Genomic DNA, 21,809 nt, shown 5'->3' with positions numbered 1-21,809 from the left:
CCTCGGCACAGGGATGGGATGGATGGAAACCCATCAGGGAGAAGAGGATGTGGGAGCACCCGCTGTTCCCATTGGGGCCCCCGCTGCTGTTTTCCACGGGGATTTCTTGCGGTGTGAAATGCCCCAGCAGGCTGTAGAGCTGGAGCCTTGATCATCCTGGGGCTGCCCATCCCAAAAACCTCCACACATGATGGAGAAGCGGGAAAACACCAGGCCCTGCAAGGCCGGCTGCCCCTCAACGTCCGCCCCACCCTGCTCTGCTCCTTCTGGAAAAGATGAATAATTACAGCAAAATAATTCCACTGTTAATTCCAAACCCCTGGGACTTCAGCCCAGGAAAGGGCTCCCAGGCAGAGCCAGCCTCCACCAGGAACACCGTGCAGGAGCTGATAAATAAAAGAGACGAGTGTTTATTAAAATATTCCCTCTGTGTCCTTGCCCTGGTGCCGCTCACACCGTTCCTGGCGGCACTTCCGAGTCCTCCCCGCGGCTCCCGGCCCGCGGCCGCTCCGACGCCGGCAAAGTGCCGGCCTGGCTCCATCGGCTCCCCGGCTGCGAGGCCTGGCAGGGAAGCAGTGGCACGTAGGGCTCCTCTACGGGGCCACCGAGCTGCTCCTCCCCGACGTACCTGGTGGCCCACGGCTCGCTGGGGTGCACATCCACGGCCACCAGCGCCGCCTCCGTGCCGGGGGAGCCGGGCTCCGACGCCTCCCCGGCGTCCAAATCCGAGTCCGCTTGCGGGAAGCCCGAATCCTGCGTGGAGTCTGGGCTCTGCTCGGGAAGGCCGGTGTTGATGTAGATGACGTCCCCGCAAGCCTTGGCGCTGGGCAGGTTTTCCAGCAGCTTCTCCAGCTGGACCTTGAGCTGGGAGAAGGTGGGGCGGGTGGCAGGGTCGGCTCTCCAGCACTCAGACATTATTTCATACCTGGGAATTGGGAGAGGAGCGCGGTTAACAGAGGATCCCAGAATGCCAGCATGGCTTGGGTCGGAAGGGACCGAAAGCTCATCCAGTCCCACCCTCTGCCATGGGGCAGCACTTCCACTATCCCAGGTTGCTCCAAGCCGTTCTTGAACGCTTCCAGGGATAGGGCAGCCACAGCTTCTCCGGGCAGCCTGCACTTCTCTGGATTATGGAAGGTATGGGGACGTATTCCCAGTTTCCCTCCAAGCTGGGCAAGCCTTGAAATTCCCATTAAATCAAAGCGAAACCAGCTCCCTCTGCTCAGGCTGTTTCCCAAGCACATGGATTTATCAGCCCAAGCTGCTTTAGAAGTGTGACAAGTCTCTTCCAGTGCAGCCCTGGGATCTGTTCCCTGGGAACATGCCAGCTCCATGTCTGGGACGCCCAGTCCCTCCCTTGGCAGGTGCCTGCTCCCAGGCTGGATGTCAGGGAGCCCTGGAAGCTCCCAGCATGTCCCTGCCAGCCTCTCTGCCCTGGAGCAGGCTGGATTCTTAGAGGTCCCTGCACTGCTTCCTTCAGGAACAGGCAGTGGAGAGAGGAGCCTTGTAGGAAGCGTTGTACAGCTCTGTTTATCCGGTTTGGATTCAAGGCTCTCAGCCATGGGGGGTTGAACATCTTCAGCTCTAATGGCACTGGAGAAAAACTCGGGAAGGAAGCTTGGGAGAAAGGCCTTTGCTGAGCTGCTCAGAAATTCAGAGGTTTGTGTTTTCCACATTTTCCCTTTCCAGATTTATGGATTTGAGGCGAGGAAGGGCCCTAGAGGGAGTTTTGGGGGATGAAGAGGAGCATCACCAGCCAGGACCTTTCCGCCGAAACAAATCCAAAAAATAAATAACATGCTAAAAGGTCCCATCACTGACTGTTCCTGGTGACCTTGCCAGCCCTACAAACCCATTGCTTCCCCTCAGGATATTTGCTGGGATTTCTGCCTGGAGTTCAGCAGATGCTGACACACGCTCTGCTCTAGGATCTAGCCTTCCTTAGGCATGTCGTGCAAACATTAAGGGGTTTGTTCCTGGGAAAACCCATTTTCCCAGCTGGGATCCCACCACTCACAGCTCATCCAGGCAATCCTCGGGCTTCTTCAGGCGCTGCCCATGGAAGAGGTACTCGTAGATCTCGTGGTTCTGCACCCCTGGGTACGGTGTCATCCCGCGCGTGGCGATCTCCCACATGGTGACACCGAATGCCCACTGCCGGCACAAAGGGAAAGGCCAGAGCTGAGGGGACACTTCCAGGAGGAATGAAAGAACCTTTTCACGGGGAAAGGTCACTGCCTGGCGTCCCAAGGACAATGGGCAGAGCTGTGGTGCTCCCAAACCGGGAATGACCAGGGCGGAGGCGAGCGGCCCACTCAAGGAACCGACTGTGCCGGCAGCAAAAGGGCTCCGACAGGCTCCTGCACTTCCAGGGAATGACACCAACGGGAGCACGGCGTGGCTCAGCCCAGGGGACTGTCCCTCCAGGCACGGGGACCTACCACGTCACTCTTGGTGGTGTAGACACGGTCAGCCAGGGACTCGAGGGCGATCCACTTGACCGGCATCTTGGCGATGCGGCCCTGCCGATAGTAATCGCCGCTGTAGATCTTCTTGGAGAGCCCGAAGTCCGCCACGCACACCGTCATGTCGTCCCGCAGCCTGGGAAAAACGGGCATCAGCACGGTCCCAGGGCCACCTCCCGAGCCACGAGGCCCAGGCTGAGCTCTGTGTCTCGAAACCAAGGGAAGTTTTATTGAAGGGAGCAGAGCTGTGCCGTAAACCCACAAGGTGTTCATCCCATGGGATGGGCAGAGGAAAACACTCACATGCAGTTCCGAGCTGCCAGATCCCTGTGGAGGAAGTTGCGGCTGCTCAGGTATTCCATGCCCAGGGCGATGTCCACCATGAACTTCACCAGGGTCTGCAGGGGCACGAACTGGGGAGGGAAGGTGGGGGTTACGCAGCGTTGATCCGAAAGGCTTCCCTGCGCCGGGCTGCCATCCCAATGGATGAGCCCACGGCAGCACCGGAGCTCTCAGCCCTCAGACCCTGCCATTCATTGAGCCACGAGCCTGCAGGAGCTGCAGGGGGATTCCTTTCCCACCCCGATCCCAGCCGGCTCCTCTGCTCCCGGTGCTCCCTACCTGTGGGGCCATCTCCAGCCGGGAGCGGAGCAGGAAGCTGTGCAGGTCTCCGTACTTCATGAACGGCAGGATCACCATGGGCTTGGGCACCTGCAGGGAGCTCAGCTCGATGCACACCCCTGGGAAACACGGACAACTCACACAGCGCCCTGGGCAAAGGGATCCGGGCCCACCCAAATGGCAGGGCGGGAAGGGACAGCCCCTACCGAGGAGCTTGATGACATTGGGATGGTCAAAGTCCTTCATGCACGCTGCTTCGCTGAGGAACTCTTCGATCTCCCTCTGGGAAAAGTTATCCACTGGGAAGCAGAGAGGAAGAAAGAGCTTTAAAACCCCCAAATGGTGCCAGGATGCTGTTCCTGAGAGATGTACTGGGAATGCTGCTATCCAGTGGGACAAACAGCAAGTCCTGTGGGGCAGGGAGACAACTTACACTTCATGGTCTTCACAGCCACCTTCTGTGGGGCCCCTTCAGGCTGGCTGAGCCGTCCCTCCATCACGGATCCGAACTCCCCTGCACCACGGGAAAGAAGGAGCCCCTTTATCCTTTCAGGACATCACCACATCCCTAAGATCTGGAATGCCCCAAGATGGAGCCACAAAGGCTTGTTCCTCCTCAGTGACAGGAGGAGGACAAGCTGGGCTCAGGGAAGGTTCCCTGCCCGTGGCAGGAGGCTGGAATGAGATGAGTTTTGCTCACCCTCTCCCAGGACCTTCCCCAGGCTCAGGGCGTTTCTGTCCACGACCACATCCTGCAGCTTCTGCTGGAGCTCCCTGCTGACCCCCAGGCTTCCCACTGCAGGAGAGGGGAACAGGAGCTCAGGCACATCTCATCTGCTGCCGTATCCCCCTCCAGCCCCTTCCAGAGGGATAAAAACGGATCCTTACGGGTCAGTTCCACGGCTCTCCGGCAGTAGGACTTCTTGGCCGTGTAGTTCACTGCCAGCTCCGAGTCGTTCCTGCTGAAAGCATTCCTGGGGGGACACAAACACATTTGCTAGGGCCCCTTCAGCTGGATGGAGGAATCAGCGTGGCAGGGGCAGGAGCCTGGGGGATCCGGAGGAAAAGGGGAAATGCACATTCCATTTCCTCTTTCCTGGATCAGCACCACCGCCTGCAAGGTCTGAGCGAAACAACAGCTCCGCAAACAGCGCTGACCCATCAAGGAGTGAGTCACGGAGCTTTTGGGGAGGAAATAGGACACTCATTTCCTAGTCAAGGAGCAGGAATTCTGCTGGAGCCCTGCAGAGTCCAGCTTTGGGAAAAAAAAAACGGGGCATGATGCTCCAGAGCTGGGAAAGCAGGGAAAGAGTGACAACGACCAGTTAGGAAAGGGATCCTTGCTCCAAACTGCGAGCAGTTAAATGCCACTTGGGAAGTCACAAGGAGGAGTGAGGAGTGCTGGGTTATTGCAGGAGAAAACAGCCCTTTGTCCGTGATTTTAAACAATGCCGGGCCATTGAACCCGGCGTGGGATGAGGCAGGAGGGTTTCTCTAGGCCATGGGATATTATGGACTCATAGAATCATGGAGTTGAAAGGAACCCACAGGGATCATCCAGCCCAGCTCCTGGCCCTGCACCTCAACAATCCCACCCTGGGCATCCCTGGGAGCGGTGGCCAAGCACTCCTGGAGCTCTGGCAGCCTCAGGGCTGTGCCCATTCCCTGGGGAGCCTGGGCACTTCCCTTTGGGGGAAGAATCTCTTCCCAAAATCCAGCCTAACCCTCCCCTGCCACAGCTCCAGCCATTCCCTTGGGTCCAGGTCACCCTCTGGTGACCAGTGACATCTCTGCTCTCTCATTTCCGTGCTGAAACACCTCCCCCACAAAGTTGCACAAGTTCACTTCCCTTTAAAAATAGGAATAGTGAGCAAAAGGTGAACTGCTGAGCTAAGAGAGGGAGGGGAAACAAAAATCCACTTGGTCCCTCACCACAGGCATAACAAACATCACTTGTGGTAACAACGTCAGTCCTGGGGACAGAATCCTTGTCCCCAAATCCAGCAGGGGCTGCTGGCCACCCACCCCTGGGAGTTGCCCCGTTTTCCATCCCCTTACCCGTATTTTGTCTCCACGCATCGTTTCTGGATGACCACGGTCAAGCAGAGGATGAATCCGACGGCAATTGTCCCGCAGATAAATCCCAGGGCTATGACAAAGGAGTCGGCATTCCCGGAGGCTGGAGTCGAAGAGGGGGCTGAGGTTATTAATCCTAAGAAAATATCCTGTTAATGGAGCCGGTGAAAGAGTCAGCCTGCAGCACCCGGGGCTTGGGGCAGGAATTCCCAGGGGTTTTCCGCGCAGCCCAAAGGGTTACACGGGAAAAGAGGGAATAAGGAGCGAGGCTTTCCTGCTCCCAAACCAGGACCAGCTCCCCGATCCCTGGCTGACAGGGAAAGCATCCCAAGGAGGATGGAGCCATGCCCAAGGGCCTCATGGAAAGCACACCCTGCCCTTCTCCCAGCATCCCGCCCTGCTCCTCCTTACCGCTGGCAGGGATGAAGATCTCCACGGGAAGGCTGAAGGGTCCCACGCCCCCCTTGGTGATGGCGGCCACACGGACGGAGCAGGAGGCGTTGGTGGCCACCACGGGCAGCACGGCCACGCTGCCGTTCCGCCAGGCCTCGGCAGAGACATTCTGCTGGAGAGAGGAAGGGGAAGAAAATCCTGGGCTGGGGAAGGCAGGGAGAGCTGGGGACTTACTGAGAACCGTCCCCTTGGCAACCCCTGGAGCCGCTTTGCTCTCGCAGCCCGGAGGAAGTGCGGCACCCGGCTATTTAGGGAGAAGAATGGCCCTGTGTGCAAGGGCCGGATGGGATCGGGAACGGAGCTGAGCCGCACTTCCCGTTCAGTCCCAGCCTTTCTGGCCCTCTCTGCTTTGCAGCAGCAGCAGCCAGGGCCAGAAAGAGGCAGGGAAGGATCTGGCAAGGAAGGGAAAGGCTCTGGTCACACGGGTTGTGACCCTCGGCCTCCGCTGCGGCCACTTCAGCCACGGGAGCCCTGTGAGCCCCAGCACCCAGGGATCCGTGTGCTCCTGGTGGGATCCTCCAAGCACTCCAGAAGTAGATCCTAGGGCAGGTATTTCCTGCCTGCGGCTTTTGTGCCCAGCTAATTATATCCCAGCTTTTTACGTGCTTCCCTGGCTGGTGCCATGGCAAGAGGCAGCGTGGCTTGGTAAAAACACCGCAGTCTTTCCCTGCAAATTCCATCCTTTCCTGGATGCTGCTGCTCCCTGCCGATTTCCAGCTGCAAAACAGCTGGCAGCTGCAGCCAGAACATCTGGCAGGCTGCTGTGCCCAGCAGAGCCTGGCTCCTTCCTGAACGTCCCACAGAAGAGCAGGAGCTGCGGGGGATCGGAGGGCGAGGAGAGGGAATGGAGCTGAGGGGGATCGGTGGACAAGGAAAGGGAATCAGCTTCTCAGAGGGAACCAGTTTCTGCTCCCTGTCCCAAAAAAGCCACGGAAAGGGATGTGAAACACCCTGGGAATGTGTCTGCACCTACGGGCAGCGACAGGAGCAGGGACCTCTTGTCACCTCTGCTCCCACATTCCTGCCTTCCTCCTCCTTGTATCCACATGGGATCCTTTCCCTACCACCAGCCTAAAACTGGGATCCTTCCCTATCCCAGAGGGCTCTGCTGTGTCATCTGAGGACAGGCCCAGGCCGTGAGCACAAAGCAGGGCAGACCTGCCAAATCCATGGGATTTTAGGAGTTTTGTGGTAGTTGAGGAATTTCTCCCTGTCCCAATGCCGGAAGCCGTGGCTCCAACAAGGACTGCTGGTTAAAGAGGAAAATAAACCAATTTTGGGGAATTTTCTGGTTGTGGAGAGGCCTGCAGGTGGCCCTGTGACACCGAAATCCAGCTTCTTCCTGACTTTATCCTGCAAAAACTGCTGGTTATTTTGGGGCACTCCAGATTTAGCCTGTGCAGGGCCACAACTCAGGGACCTTTACTTCACGGAATCATCCTCACAGAATCACTTAGGCTGGAGAAAACCTCTGAGATCCCTGAGTCCAACCTTAGAAGGAGCTTTTCGAGTAGTCAGAACTCCAGCCTCGTGCCTCAGACTCATGGAAAAACTGAGAACTGGAAAAAATTTCACTCCATAAGCTGGAAAAACGGACAGAAAACAACAACAATGAAAACAGCAACAACAAATCTCCCAGGGCTTAAAGGGCAAGGCCTGGATTCAGCCTTTTGCTGCAGAGAGACAGCTCCTGTCAGCACTTTTTTTCCGAGTCACAAGACCATGATTTTGTTTCCCTGGCTTCATTCAGGCTGGATCTATACGGAGGAGCAAAAGGAGAACAGAAAGTGCAGCATCCTACAAATAAAGCGGGATGAGTCACTGTTTCCAGCTGGGGTCACTCCGCCAGCCTGGCACGGCGGAACCCAAACCACAGCTGGATCCATCCCTGCTGTTATCCACGGGCTCTGGATGGGATCTTTAGCCCAGAGCCCGGGCCAACCTTGCCCTAGCTGCAAATTCCTGCAGCTGCTTCGCAAATCCTAGAAAAGGCAGGCAGGGTGTGCCAGGTGATTTCATGCAGTCACGGAGAGGCCTTTGGGCCAAGGAGTTCCTCGAGCTCTGAAATGCTGTGCATGGGATAAATCCCAGCTGAGTAAGGAACAGCTCAAAATCCAGGGAATGCAAGGCCAGGAGTGGTTTGAAGCGCACATGAAAGCCCGAGACAGCAAAGAAATGAGCTCCAAAAGAATCCATGGAAGCACCATAACCCATCTGGACATCCCTGCCGGGATTTTTTCCAGGATTTAGCCGTTCTTCCCCATTCCCTGGTGACTCACCATGCCCTCGGAGTTGTGCCACCTGTACCAGATGTGGTAGCCCTGGAGCTCCCCGTGGATCCTCTCCAGGGATGGCTTCACCCAGCGGATCTCCAGCGAGGAGCTGGATTCATTGAAGGACACCGTCACGTTCAGCGGCGGCGTGGTCGGAGCTGCGGGAATCATCGGGAAAGGAGGTGAGGGGATCCAGGAGAATGGATGCAGAAATGTGGGAATCTGATGGAAAACGAGCTGGAGCTCAAGCAGAAAGCCCACGGAAAACGGGGAACTTCCCTTCCCCACCCTGGGAGCAACCAGGACTCCGGAGCAGCATCTCATCCCGAGGCACTGAGGCAGGGAAACCCTTCCCAGTCCTCACTCCCCGTTTCCTACCTCCCTCGGTGGTGCTGGCCGTTATCCAGGGGCTGAACGCCGACCAGCCCACCTCATTCCCGCAGGAAACGCGGATGTTGTACTCTTCCATGGGCTCCAGCTGCTGGATGTGAAACACGTGGGGAGGCACCGAGGTCTGGAAGGGCTGAAGGGAGACGTTGCCTCTTGGAACAACTTCCTTGACCTTGAATTGGAAAATCAGTCCACAAACAGGGATTAGTCAGCAACAACCTGCAGGGAGAGACGTTGGAAAACAGGATCCGGAGCCCTGCCTCCCATCCCAACTCCGCAGGCAACAGTTCCTGCAGGAAAAGCTCATGGCAGGATATTCACAGGGCACAGGGAGAGGGCTCCAGCACGTGTGGAGTTGGGAACATTCCAGGGATGTTGGGAAGGAGGTAGGGATGATCTGCTGTCTCTTGTGGCATGGAGCAAAAGGAGCGCCAAATAAAATAACCAGGCAGCACATCCCAGATAAACAAAATAAAGCCCTTTTTCTGTGCAATGCACCGTTGGAAAATAGGATTTATCTCAGTGGGAGGTCACGGGCCTAATCTCAATCCTTGTCACATTTAGTAGCATGGATGGATTCAACATCCCAAAACCAAGTCCTGCTTTTCACAGAAAGACAAATTGCTGAATGTGGAGCCCCCATGGAGCTGCCCACAGAGCCACTGCAGCTTTCCAGGAAACATCTCATTTTGTGGGAAGCACTACGTGGACTGGGACAGAGGGGGAAAGAGGGAAGAGCAAGGACAAGGACCTCCCAACCCATGTGCACAAGGTCGTGCACTCCTCTGCAAAGCCTCCATCCATGATTTTGGGATGGCAGGAGACCTGTCCTTGTGCTCAATCAAAAGAACCCCCCATGGTATCCCAGGATGGTCTCAGCATCTGTTTCCCAGCCAAAATATAAGAGAACAGCCTTCAGCCTCAGGTTTTCATGGAGAGATTCCCAGAAATATTCTAAGTAGCTCTTTGGGAGACTCTGCAAGCCTGGAGTTGCTGCAGCCACACGCTTGTCCCAGTCACACGCTTCTCAACCAAGCAGCGATCCCGAAGTCGGGATTTGGAGGGGCAGGTTCCCCTCAGCTCCCCATTCCTTAGAAACAATGGGAAGGAGCTGAGGGGTTGCCTGTGTTCTGGAAAAGTCAGGGAATGCCACCTCCATCCCCAAGCTGTCCCCAGGTGCTCTGAGGGAGGCGAGCAGTGACCAGAGGAACACACACGACACCTCCGGGACCAGACATCCTGAGCATCCAGCCAAATCCTCAACTTGTCTTCTCAGAATAAAATCCATCGAATCCATGGATTTTGGTGGAAATCAGGATGTTTGTGAAGTGCACCAGTTGGAATTGGCAGGTGGGCCAGCTGCAGCCCTCGGGAATGAGTCACTGGCTCGGGGGTGGGGGAGGATGCCGGGGATTATCCAAGGGGACAGAAGCAAAAGGGCTGAGTCACAGCTGTGTTTTTGCCAGAATCCCTCTCCTGTTTTCCAAAGGCCACTTCCTACAGACAGACCAGGAATGTTAAGTCATAGGAAATTCCTTGGCTCTCCACCCTGCCTCCCAAGCTCCAGCTGGAAGGCAGCAGCAGGACATGGTGCTAATATTAGCCCTGGTACCTTTCTTCCCTGGAATTCCTTTCACTTTTACCTGGCTTCAAAGGTTGCCTCTCTCCACGTGCTATCCCAGCTGGAGTGGAGATTTTCCAGGATAAAAACTGTATCCATCAGACAGCAAGATGGGCTTGGACTGGGAAAGCCGGCCACGTGCAGCAGGTGGAAAACGCCTGCGGGCTCCACCCACGGAGGTGGCATTCCCTGAGTTGTCCAGGAATGGGGAGCTGAGGGGAACCTGCCCCTCCAGATCCCGGCTTTGGGAATGCTGCTTGGTTGAGAAGGGTTTAACCAGGACAAGTGTGTGGCTGCAGCACCTCCACGCTTGCAGAGTCTCCCGAGGAGCCACTTGGAGCATTTCTGGGAATCTCTCCATGAAAAGGCAGCATAACCTGAGTGCGTTGCCCAGTGGAAAGGGGCTCCAAGAGAGCTGGAGAGGGACTTGGGACAAGGGCATGGAGTGACAGGACAAGCAGGAATGGCTTCCCACTGCCAGAGGGCAAGGTTAGGTGGGATATTGGGAAGGAATTCTTCCCTGTGAGGCCGTGGCACAGGTTGCCCAGAGAAGCTGTGGCTGCCCCATCCCTGGTCTGGACATCCCTGTCCAAGGGATAGCGGAAGGTGTTGGAAGGGAGTTGGAACCGGATGATTTTAAGGGCCTTCCAACCCAAACCAGGATTCCATGAAATCTGTGCAGCTCATGCAAACACCAGCAACTTCCACCTGCCTCGGAGCATCCGTGTGGGGGAGTTGCAGGGATACAGGAATTCTGGATGCCTACCTGGACACTGCAGCTGTTCAAGGCAGAGAAGGCATCGAAGCCCGGCACCCAGGATATCCCGATTCCGTGGGCTGTCCTGTTGAGGACCTGCACGCTGAGGGGAGCCGATGGAATTCCTGCAGGGAGAAGCCAAGGGCAGCCTAAACACAAACATGGCATGGTGGCTTTTCCCTGGAGCTCCCAGGGCTCAGTGTGTGACCCCACATCCGAATTCTGCGGATGCGCCGGACCACCGGATAGGGAAGCACAAAAATGTCACTTTCAGGACTATTTTGGCCATTTCTATATTTGTGACTGCTCTGGGCAGCTTAGAGGCCACGACTTATTTTGGGGAACACCTTCCTCGCGTTGCTGGAGCGACTCCCATCAGGAATGTCTGCAATTTCCACTGTTTCCTATGGAAAATTCCTATGGAGCACCACCCTGGTTGTGAAGGAAGGAAAGGAGCGATGCAGCCCTTCCCGAATCCCACTTTGAAGCTGACAGTTTTGCTTTCAAATTTCATTTCTGGTGCTCCCTCCCCCACCCCGATGCTGGGATGACTGAACTGGGATGACCACACTACAACCAGACCCCACTGGATTTTAACTATAGGATTGAAACCGGGATCTCCCTCAGCTCGTGAAGGAAGAGCGCTGGGAAGTGTGGAGACTTGGACACAGAGGTTTAACAGGGAACGGGAGCTGACCTTTGATGTTGACCTGGCCCGGGCTGGATGCAGTCAGGCCTTTGCTGTTGTGGGCCTCGCAGCTGAACAGCGCCGGCTCGCTGAGTCCTGCCGGGAAAACACAGCCCTGTTCCCTGCATATCCCAAAACCATCCCAACCCCACCAGCTCCCCACCTGCAAACCCTCAGGGTTTCCTTTCTTAGCCTTTTTTTCACTTCCCTCCGTGGCACTTTTGCTGCCAGTGCCCGGGGGTGACCCAGGCAGCAGCTGCCCCACTCCCACACCAGGAGCACGCGCGTGCCGTGGCTGCCAGACCCGGCAGGGACGGGATGTCCCTACGGAGCCCTTGCACAAGCTCCTGAGGAAGGGGTTACTTTCCCTCCAAAAGGGGGAAGGCAGAAAGCAGAAGGGCCCCCACCACGGCCTGGTCAGATGATGGAGCACTGGTCAAGGATTGCTCAAACCCCCCAGCTGATGGCAGAGAAGGACCACTGGAAATACCCCGGGGCGGATTGTCCCGGCCCGCCTGAGGCGACGGATTCCTGTCCCATGCCAAGGTGGACGTGGGGAGTGTAGGCTCATGGCAGCTCGGGCTGCCAGGGCTCCTGGGCCAGGAGCAGCTCTGCTCCAATGACCCAGCCTCTCGGGTGCCAGGCGGATGCGAGGACATCCAAGAGGAATGAGTCACTTCTTCCGGCTTTCACTGCCTTTTAAACGCCACCCGCCGCTGGATGCCAAGACCGGGCAATTATAGCCCAGCTCTTAATTAACCACCAGCCTCCTCCTCACCAGCAAAGCAAGAAATCCCCCATCTTCTGCCTCAAAGTGCAGCAAAACCAAAGTGGGGTTTATGGGACACCAAGGATTGTTCTCCCTGGGTGCCACCAGCTGTCACAGACACACAGCACAGGGGCATCCCAATCTCTTCCAGAGGCACAAAGTGGGGACCACCATTCCAGCAGCCCAGGAGAGCAGCCGGACTCCTGCTGGCACAGTCAGAAGCTGGCAGAAAAATCTGCTGCTTGCTCAGGAAAAGAGTCACTTGAGTATCCTGCCTCTTCCAAGAAAGGGATTTCTGGCAGCAGCCAGAGGGGGTCGGATGGGGCTTCCTACCCCAGAGTGGCCCCAGGGCTGTGCATGGCACGGGAACAGCCCCTCCAAGCAGGGGGATGGCACAAGGCACATTCCCAGCAGTGTGTCCCGTGCAAAGAGACTCCGTGGCAGGGACGCTCCTGGCTCACCTGGCACGGTCAGGACTGACGGGGAGATGTGGGGTTTCTGGTTGAGCTGGGTATTGTTCCGGAACCAGTAGATCTCCACAGGCTCCGGAGGCCCCACAGCCTGGCACGTCAGGTTGAAGGGGCTGTTCCTGGTGACGTTCAGCTGCTTGGGCTGATGGATGAAGTGCGGGAGACCTGCATGGACACGGGGAAGCAAGAGGTTCACAGGGAAGCAAAGGATTCCCCATTTCTGGCTCCCAGCTCCCAGTCACTCAGCCGGGACACAACTCCACAGCTGCTCCAGCTCACCTTCCAGCCGCACCAGGATGGGGTCGGACACCACCTCCACGCCAGAGACGTTGAGTTTGCAGACGTAGGAGCCGTTATCCGAGCGCTGGGCGCCGAGGATGCTGCCGGACAGAACGGACACCACCTCAGGGCTTGTGGCTTCCCATTTTTCCAGGAACCAGCCCTCAGGGCATCCCTCATTCCCACCTGCTCCAGAAGACCAGCGGCACTCACCTGAAGGTGGAGGTCATGGCCACCTCCTCCTCATCGGGGATCTCAAAGTGGCTGCTGGAGATGCGATTCAGCACGTGCAGCTCCCTCCCGTCCTTCCAGAGGGAAATTCCCGGGGCATCGGGCCGGAGCAGCTCCTGAGGCACTTTGATGGAGCAGTTGAAGGTGGCGTCCTTGTGCTCGTTGATGACCACGTGTCGCACCGTGGGGCTGAATCTGAGCTGTCCCACGGAGCTGCCTGCGGGCTCCTCCCTGGTGCTCCGCTGGGAACGCCGGGAATGTGCCCACAGGTACAGCCTCACGCTTCCTTCTCCCTCAGCACCCTCTGCAAGGAACACCGGGCGTTTTCACCACCACCACCGGCAAGTTTTGGAGACCTCGCAGCAAAACAACCCCACTGCTTCCGAGAATAATTAAAGGCGGCTCATTTCCATTCCCCAAAATGTCATCCCAGGATTCTGGACAAGCAGCGCCTCCAAAAAAGTCCTTTTTAAAACAAACAGGAGCAGCCCAAGCTAAAGAAAACACTCAGCCATGTTTCTTTGGGCAGGGGAGAGGCAGGAGCTATTCCTGCTGCATTACACCCCCGGGACTGGAATATAAAAGGATCCCTGGGCAGCAGGAATTTGGGACTTTACTCCAGCAAACCCCTTGCGGGGCCTCATCTGAAGCATTTTCAGCTGGGGCAGAGGAAGAGCTCCCGGCTGGAATTTCGCTGATTTTAGGCTCTGCCAGGAGCCTGTCCCTTCCCAGGACAGGGAGAGCGGGACATGCTCTGAGTCAACTTTTGCTAAGTGCCTCCACTCCACTGCCTTCCCCGGGAAAAGAGCTGCAGATGGATGAAGAAATGCCTTTAGATAGTGTATAGGAGCCAGCTGCTGTTAAGTGCTGCTCTCCCAGGGTCTTCTCCCACATTTTTTCCCAAGGGAAAGCTCTTTTTGAGGACTTCATAGCCCCACCTCCAAATGACCAAATGGCATTTTCCCCCTCCCTCCCAGCACTTCCCACCCAGCCCAGAGAACAGCTCCATACAAAGCAACTCCCTTCCCAAAAAACGTGGATTTCTGAGGATATCAGATCTATGGGATCCACCACGTGGAGGTGGGTTTTCCTGGACCGTTTCTGAGCTTCCTGAGGCTTTCCCAGCCATCAGCAACCCCGAGCTAAGTGGTAAACCTCCCTTTCAGCATTGTGCCGGACAGGAATTTCAACTAAATTAATTCCCTTTTCCAAGAAAGCAAAGCTAAACAACCACTCACAGTTCAGAAGATAAAGAAAGCAGTTTTGATTGAACCTGAGCTCAGCTGAGTTTGGTTTTTGGGCAGGTTTTAGCCCTCAAACATCAAACAACAAGTTTTTAAAAGCTACGTCATCCCTGTTGTGAGTATTGGGGCACGAGCCTGGTGTGTTTTTCCCAGAGCCAAGAAACACAGCTCGATTTTGAGGCTGGATAGATCCCTTTGCTAAATCTCTCCCTGTTTTTAACCCTCAAGAAATGCTGCTTGAGGACAGAAAGCCAGCAGGGTTTCTCGGTGCAGAGGGAAGGGGGAGGCTCTCCCTGCCTCTCCTGCAGCACAATGGGTTTCCCTTTCAGAAAAAAACAAAAAGAGCCGCAGCTTTTCCAACCTGCTTCCCTAAGCCTCCCATCCCAGCACAAACAGAGCCCATGTGACTGCTGCAACACTGCAGGGACAGCCATGGATGTGCAGCCGGCTCTCCAGCAGCTCCCTGAGGATCTGCCACATGCAAACAAGCAGCGACCCCAAATTCCCTTCCCTGCCCTGCTCTTCCCAGAGGTCACTCAGGCTGGAGCCACTCCCTGCCTGGCACAATCCAAGCTCCCGCTGCTGTTTTCATGCTCCATTTGAAATGCTGGAGCAGCTCCCCCGGCACGGACCCCTGGCCGGGGAGGACGTGGATTTGTGCCGTGTCTCGGGATGGTTTCTGCTTCCCTGGGCTGCCTCAAGCTTAAAGGCAAAGAGCAAGGAGGATCTCAGCCTTGTTTTCACACTAATTAAGTGGGACGAGGTGTTTGCTGGCCCAGGAATGAAATATTTTCCTCTCTGACTCATGTGAGTGCAGGAATTCCTCATCTCCAGCACTGCCTTTGGGTACCCCTGAAGTTTGGGATGGGGATATCCTCACGGCACTTTGGAAGGGACTCATCCTGTGTGGCAGGACAGCTCTTACTTGAGTCCAGAGCAGTTAGGCTGGCTCTAAAATCCCAGGCTAAAGCCAGGGAGCTGCAAGCCCGGCGTGCCTGCGTGGGCGCCGGAGCAGCTCCCGTCCTAACCACAGCCAGGCCTCAGGGAAAAGCTGGCGTGGAAATCAAACCACTTGCAAGGGCACTGCTGCTCTCCTGGAACACCTGGAATTGCAGCAAAACTCCAGGGCAAACAGAGGCAGATCTTTCTGCACAGGTCCTGCGTGCCTTTCTCCATGGAGAGAGAAATTTCAGCAGGAAAATCGGGCAGGATACTTCATTGGGGATGAGGAACAACAAGCAGGGATCTGCGCACCCCACGACTGAAACAACAAGGTCTTTACTGCAGTCATGATGCATCCAGGTCTGCCAAAATGCTGCCTGCATCCCTAGCCCTGGAATTCCCACTGCTGGGAGTAATTCACCTGCTGCCAACAGCTTCTGCTCAGGCACTTTTTGAGCAGGAGGAGTAAGGAGGCCCTGCCTGTGGGGTTTCCAACCTCCCCATCCCCTGGGAACTGTGGTGGACCCAGAAGTGTCAGGTTAACATTGGACTCGATGATCTTTTCCAAGCCAAATGGTTTTATGATTGTAATAAATTAATTTCCCCCAGGGCCACACCTGAATCCAAAGAGATTTTCCTCATTCAAACACCTTTTGTACAAACCAGCCCAGGATTCCTGGTTACATCCACAGAGAGTTCCTCTCACTGCAGGCTCCTGCTGTGACAGTCAGGACTTTAACTCCTCCCTGCCCAAAGCAAACACATTCCTGCCTTCCCTGCTAAATTCCATCTGCACGCTGACTCCGAGTCCCCCAGCAGCTCCCAAAGGTCGGGCAGCCCTAATGACAGGATTTTTGAAAGTCCAAAAATTACTTTATCTCCTGATTTCTTTCTGCACATAAAGTTGAAAAGCCACCTGCAAAGCGCCACAAACCGTGGTGATTCTCGAGGATTTTTCCCAGCATCACTACGCAGCTGGCTCATGGCTAATGGGATAAATCCCGGACCGATCTGCCACAGTTTGTGGTGGTGTCCCCGGCAAGCAGAGGCACATCAGGCAGCGAAGTGCTGGGACAGGACCACGCTGCAGAGGCAGAGCTGTATCCTGCTATAGCCAAACTGCGTGTCCCAAGACATTCAAATCATGCCCCGGAACAGCCAGACCCTGTGTCCCAGGACACCCAAACTGTGTGTCCCAGCACAGCCAAAATCATGTGTCCCGAACAGCCAGACCCTGTGTCGCAGGACAGCCAGACCCCCTCCGGGTTGCGATGCGGCCAGAAACCCGTCGGGAGCTCCCCGCGCAGCCTTCCCCCGGGCCCCGCCGGGCGCTCAGCGCGGGGCGCCCACGCCGCAGCCCGGCCCGGAGCAGCGCCCGCGGGGGAAGCGCTCCCCGCGCCCCGGACAAGCCCCGCTCCCCGGCTCCCCGGTGCCAGGGCCGCCCCCGGCTCCCTCCGCGGCCCCGCGGACTCACCGGCCGCTCCGCGGGGCGGGCGCAGGGCCGCCAGCAGCGCCCAGAGCAGCGCCCAGCGCCCGCCGAGCATCGCCCGCCAGCGACGGCACCGCCAGCGCCACCGCCACGCTCCGGCACCGGGACCGGGACTGGCACCACTCCGGCACCGGGAACACGGCTAGCGGCGGCACCGCTCCGCCACCAGCACCGGCACCTCTCCGCCACGGGCAGCGGGCGCAGGACTGGCAGCGGCCCCGCAGCGGGACGGACACCGCTCCGCCGCTCCGCCGCCCCCGGGGGCCGCCAGCGCCCCGCCCCGCCCCGCCCCGCCCCGCCCCGCCCCGGCCCGGCCCGGCCCCGGTCCGCCTCCCGCGGCGGGGGAGGGACAGGGCAGCACCGGCGCTGCCCCAGCGCTGCGCGGCCACCGCTGAGCCCTGTCTGCAGGTGCCACGCGGCTTTTAAACCCCGCCGGGGTGGGGATCCACCACTGCCGCTGGGCAGCTGTGCCAGGGCTGGACAGTCCTTTCTGTGAAGGGATTTTCCCAATGTCCAACCTAAACCTCTCCTGCCACAGCTTGAGGCAGCTTCCTCTTGTCCTGCCACTTGTTACCTGGGAGCAGAAACCGGCTCTCACCTGGCTGCAACTTCCTGTGTCCCATCCCTGGCAGTGTTCAAGGCCGGGCTGGATGGGGCTTGGAGCAACCTGGGCTAGTGGAAGGTGTCCCTGCCCATGGCAGGGAATGGGATGAGGTTTACGGTCCTTCTAACCCAACCCATTCCATGATTCAGACACTTGTAGAGAGTGACAAGGTCCCCCCCGAACCTCCTTTTCTCCAGGACAGGAACGCTCCTTCTCACCTGGGCCACACCAGCAGGACAAGAGGGGACAGGGACAGAACCAAGGAAAGGAGGAAGACCCAGGTGAAACCAACATGAGCCATTAACCCAAGGCAAACCGAGGACATCTCCTGTGCCGTGGGAAGGAAACAAGGGAGTTTCCGGATATTTAGAACCTGCCCAGACACTGGCCTTGCATGGACAAATTTGAGACCAAGGCGTATGGAGGCCGTGAGTGTTTCCCCCACCAGGGGAAGGGACTGGGATTTGGGGAGCCAGCAGCCTGCTGAAGTGGCTGAAAGGCACTGGTATTTCTCTGCACCAACCTTGCTGCTCCCTGAACCTGTGACACAAGTCACTGCCTGCTGCACTCTTCCCAAAGAACAGAACCACACCTAAGCCAGTTGGAAGCCTTTTCCAACTGGGAAGAAAAACTTTCTCAAACTCAGTGAAAAAACCCCAACAAATCACTCCCAGACTTCTTTGACTTGCAAAGCTGCTTATTCACTGCACATTCCCAGGCCTTGGTGACAGGGATTGAGTTTTCCTCCCAGCTTCCCACATCTTGAAGCCATCAGCAGCCACGGAAGGGCTCATGGAGTTGGAGGCCCCAAGGAAAGGGGAGAAGGAAAATGCACTAAAGCTGCTGCAAGAAGTTGGAGCACCTTCCGTGCAGCTCCAGCAGCACTGCTTTTCCTCCAGATGTTGGGCACATTCCCTGTGGATCCAGCATCCCTCAGGGAGCAGGACGAGACCAGGGACAGACATTTGTCCCATGGCTGTCATTTGCGGTCAGCCTCTGGCGCACGGGTGCACTTTGATCTGGCTGCATTCCTCGCTGCTGCTGCTGCTGGCTTTGCAATTTTTGGGAACAAAGCAATGGAAAAGCCTTTGGACTCTGTGGGCTGCAGAGTGGGAATGGCCCCTTGCATCACGATAAAGTCGCCCCACTAACGCGGGGTGGGGAGGAGAAGCAGCTTGTGCAAAAGAGGAGTTAAAAAAGCAAACAACGAGAACATGCAGGAACATAAAGAGGATTTCAGCAGCTCCTAAAAATCCCCTGATTTGGGTCATTTCTTTGCAGCAGGTTGAGTTCCGCTTCAGCTCCAGAGGGTTTGTTGCACAACCTGACATGAGGAAGAGGCTGGAGCACGGAGAGGGAGGAAAAAGACAGAGAGGAGAAATCAGAGAAGAAGCTCTCAGGTGAGGTCTGTGATAGGAAAGGCCTGGAAGCAGCTGGCAGGAGCCAGTCTGACTCCTTTGGCTCTTGGATACCTCGCTGCCATCCTCCTTCCTGCTCCTCACAGCATACGGAATACTGGAGTGGCCTTTTTTGGAGCAAGATGATGGATTTCCAACCTCGGAGCCCAAACCCAACAGTTGCTGGGGGATGTCCACACAAACCACTCGTGGTTTTTGGCCCCAGCCTCACCAGATCTCCCCAAACAGCAGCCCCCTGTTCCCGCTGCCCGGGGCTAGGAATCGGTTGGCATTTGGCCCTAGGAACACCTCCTGGGGCAGCAGGAGAGGGGAAAAGGCAACTGATGTCAAAGCAAGGAGGGAGAACCTTTCCTGGGAACAAAGGCTGCCTGTCTGAGCAGCAGGATCGGCACTGAACCAGCTAAACCAGTTGCTATCCAAGGTTATCCGATCCACCACCGCAGCAGTCCGTGTTTTCCTGCTATGTCCTGCTCCAGAGGGAGAGATCCTTATCCTCACAGCTTCCCCTGCCTGGGTGCGCAGTTAAAACCCTCTCCACAGGGATCCTCAGCTCTCCCTTGGCAGGATCCCAGCATTGCAGGTGCCCGAGTCTGACCCTTTTTTGCAGTTTCACCTCAGAGCATCGACTCCGTTTCCTCACCAGACTTTTGGGAGACCTCGGAGTCAACGCAACCCTTGGGAAATCGGATTGTTTAGCAGAAATGGCATTCGGCAATCAGACTTGTGGGCTTTTATTTGCTGAGGGTATTTTTCCCCCTGACTATTTCTGTGGTTTTATTTTCATTTTGCTAAATTGTTCCTTTATTTCTGCTTCCTCTTTGGGCCTACTTTTATTTCAATTTGCAGGGACTCCTGTTCTTTCAAATGCCAAACTCCTTTGGCAACCCGTCCTTAGCTGAGGGCAGCTGGCCCGTTTGTGCTCAGTGCTAAACCCCAGGCACAGGATGCAGCTCCCAAACAATTTTCAGGGAAAAACGGAACATTTTGTGACGCCACTAAAACGCCTTTTTCTTGCTCTGCCTGCTCTGGGCACTGGGACACACTGCGGCTCTTACCGGGCACATCCTGTCCCTTGGCTCAGCTGGTTCTTCCCAGGACAATTTCTCCTGCTCTGCAAATCATCTTGCAAAAGCAGAGGTTGGACTTGGGATTTTCCCATCCTGCTTCTCCTTTCTGAGAAGTGTTTCTGTCCCAATTTAAACCAAAGAACCCCAAACCCCAGTTTCAAGGTTTTTTTTCGATTCATCCCCAGCTTCTCCCTTCTCCTTTGATTATTGTGAAACTTGAAAACAAATCATTTGCCCTTTCAGTTCCCATCGGGGTGCTCCATACAGGTTTCAGAGGAGGGTTAGACTGGATATTGGGAAGAAATCCCTCCCTGGGAGGCTGAGGAGGCCCTGGCACAGGTTGTCCAGAGACTCTGTGAATGTCTCATCCCTGGAAGTGTCCAAGGCCAGGTTGGACGGGGCACACATCCTATGGGCACAGAAAGGGTTGTAAAGCACTGCAAGAGGCTGCCCAGGGAAGTGGTGGAGTCATCATTCCTGGAATTGTTCAAAAAACGCAAGGACGTGGTTTAGTGGTGAACGTGGTGGTGATGATGGTTGATGGTTGGACTTGATGATCTGAAAGGTCTTTCCCAACCTTCACTCCCATCCAGGAGGGAGAGGGGATGATAAAACCTCCCTCCACTCCAGACAGGAGAACAGCCCCTCCTGTGTGCCAGGAGCCGGGATTTTAGCTGGGATAAGTCAGCAGAGCCCAGACTTACAGAGATTTGTGCTAATCCATGTCATGAGCATGAGGAATGTTGGGAAGAGGGTTGTACACATGCCCAGGGGTGGCTGCAGGAGCCCCATCAGTCCCATGGAGTAGTTTCTTAAGCGCCGTATCAGAGAATCCCAGAATGGACTGGGTTGGAAGGGACCTTAAAGATGATCCAGTCCCACCCCCTGCCACGGACAGGGACACCTTCCACTCTCCCAGGCTGCTCCAAGCCCCATCCAACCTGGCCTTGGACACTGCCAGGGATCCAGGGGCAGCCACAGCTTCTCTGGCCTAATATCCATGTCTCAAACACCGACAGCCATGGAGCCAGCCAGGGGTTGTTGGGAATAAAGGACAAGGACTGTTGGTACTAAATGCCACAGAAAAGAACAAGATGTGACTGGAGAAGGGGCCATGGGGAAGTAGGGCAAGGATTTTCTGGGACAAACATCCTTGTTCCAGTTCACAGAGACACAACAACAAAAAAAAGTGTCAGCACAGAGTTCTTTCTTTGTTTATTTCAGAGCTCCTGTAGGCACTGGAAGAGATCTCCCCGTAGGCTTCTCTTCTCCAGGTGAACACTCTCAGCTCTGGTGGACATCAAGCCTAAGACTGGATCCATCCACATCCCACCTCCTCTGAGTAGTTTAGGAAACAAGGGGGGTTCATTCTGAATCTCATGACTCCACAAAGGGGCTCCCTCACCTTTTCCTCCCTTTTCCATCCTTTTACCCTGGCTTCCATAAAAATCACTCTAAGTGGATTCTGATTGTTCTTTATCATGGAATCCCGGGAAGATCTGGGTGGGAAGGGACCTTAAACACGATCCAGCTCCTTGCCATGGGCAGGGACACCTTCCACTATCCCAGGTTGCTCCAACCTGGCCGGGAACACATCCAGGGATGGGGTAGACACAGCTTCTCTGGGCAACCTGTGCCAGGGCCTCCCCACCCTCCCAGGGAACGATTCCATCCCAATATCCCATCTAAACGTACTCTCCGTCAGTTTAAAGAGAGTCGAGGACAGCCCCAGGCTGGGTGCTGGGCGATCCATGACGGAAGTCACCACGGGAGGACAGCAGTCACCAACCACTGCCGCCCGGCACCGCCGTGCCAGCGCTCGGTGTGTCTGCGGCACTAAAACCGCATTTTGGGGGCGAGTTTCCTCTCAGGACATGCCGGGAGGCGCTGGATTCCCCCCGGGATACGCCGGGAGGAGCAGGACTCCCGCGGGAGCGCCGCGGGCCCCCGTG

General features: G+C 56.4%; 1 protein-coding gene across 3 annotated transcripts; it reads right to left on the bottom strand.

The window, feature by feature from the left end:
* Positions 1 to 387: 387 nt before the first annotated feature.
* On the bottom strand, positions 388 to 17,018 carry MERTK (MER proto-oncogene, tyrosine kinase). 3 transcript variants are annotated; one of them, XM_032104371.1, is made up of 19 exons: positions 16,754 to 17,018; positions 13,076 to 13,397; positions 12,863 to 12,963; positions 12,575 to 12,748; positions 11,354 to 11,440; positions 10,666 to 10,781; positions 8,267 to 8,450; positions 7,895 to 8,046; positions 5,574 to 5,727; positions 5,145 to 5,298; positions 3,975 to 4,060; positions 3,787 to 3,882; positions 3,520 to 3,600; positions 3,293 to 3,385; positions 3,087 to 3,205; positions 2,769 to 2,878; positions 2,442 to 2,601; positions 2,018 to 2,154; positions 388 to 925 (listed from the first exon to the last, which is right to left on the bottom strand). In XM_032104371.1, exons 1-19 carry the CDS (start codon positions 16,821 to 16,823, stop codon positions 451 to 453), a joined length of 2,871 nt encoding a protein of 956 aa, XP_031960262.1. In that variant the 5' UTR covers positions 16,824 to 17,018; the 3' UTR covers positions 388 to 450. The 3 variants fall into 3 exon arrangements, with proteins under 3 accessions (XP_031960262.1, XP_031960264.1, XP_031960263.1); XM_032104373.1 differs by having other exon boundaries at positions 5,145 to 5,265; XM_032104372.1 differs by having other exon boundaries at positions 5,574 to 5,724.
* Positions 17,019 to 21,809: the final 4,791 nt, after the last annotated feature.

The sequence above is a fragment of the Corvus moneduloides genome, chromosome 3, assembly GCF_009650955.1.
Source record: "Corvus moneduloides isolate bCorMon1 chromosome 3, bCorMon1.pri, whole genome shotgun sequence".
NCBI lineage: Eukaryota > Metazoa > Chordata > Aves > Passeriformes > Corvidae > Corvus > Corvus moneduloides.
Note: the sequence above shows the minus strand (reverse complement) of the source record. Positions and strands in the feature narration are given on the sequence as shown.

Coding starts and splice junctions, on each gene's coding strand:
- MERTK (XM_032104371.1), bottom strand. CDS start 16,823: ATGCTCGGCGGGCGCTGGGCGCTGCTCTGGGCGCTGCTGGCGGCCCTG. Junction 8,451..10,665: donor TGAACAGCTGCAGTGTCCAG/GTAGGCATCCAG, acceptor TTCCAATTCAAG/GTCAAGGAAGTTGTTCCAAG. Junction 2,879..3,086: donor GGCTGGAGATGGCCCCACAG/GTAGGGAGCACC, acceptor TTCCCTCCCCAG/TTCGTGCCCCTGCAGACCCT.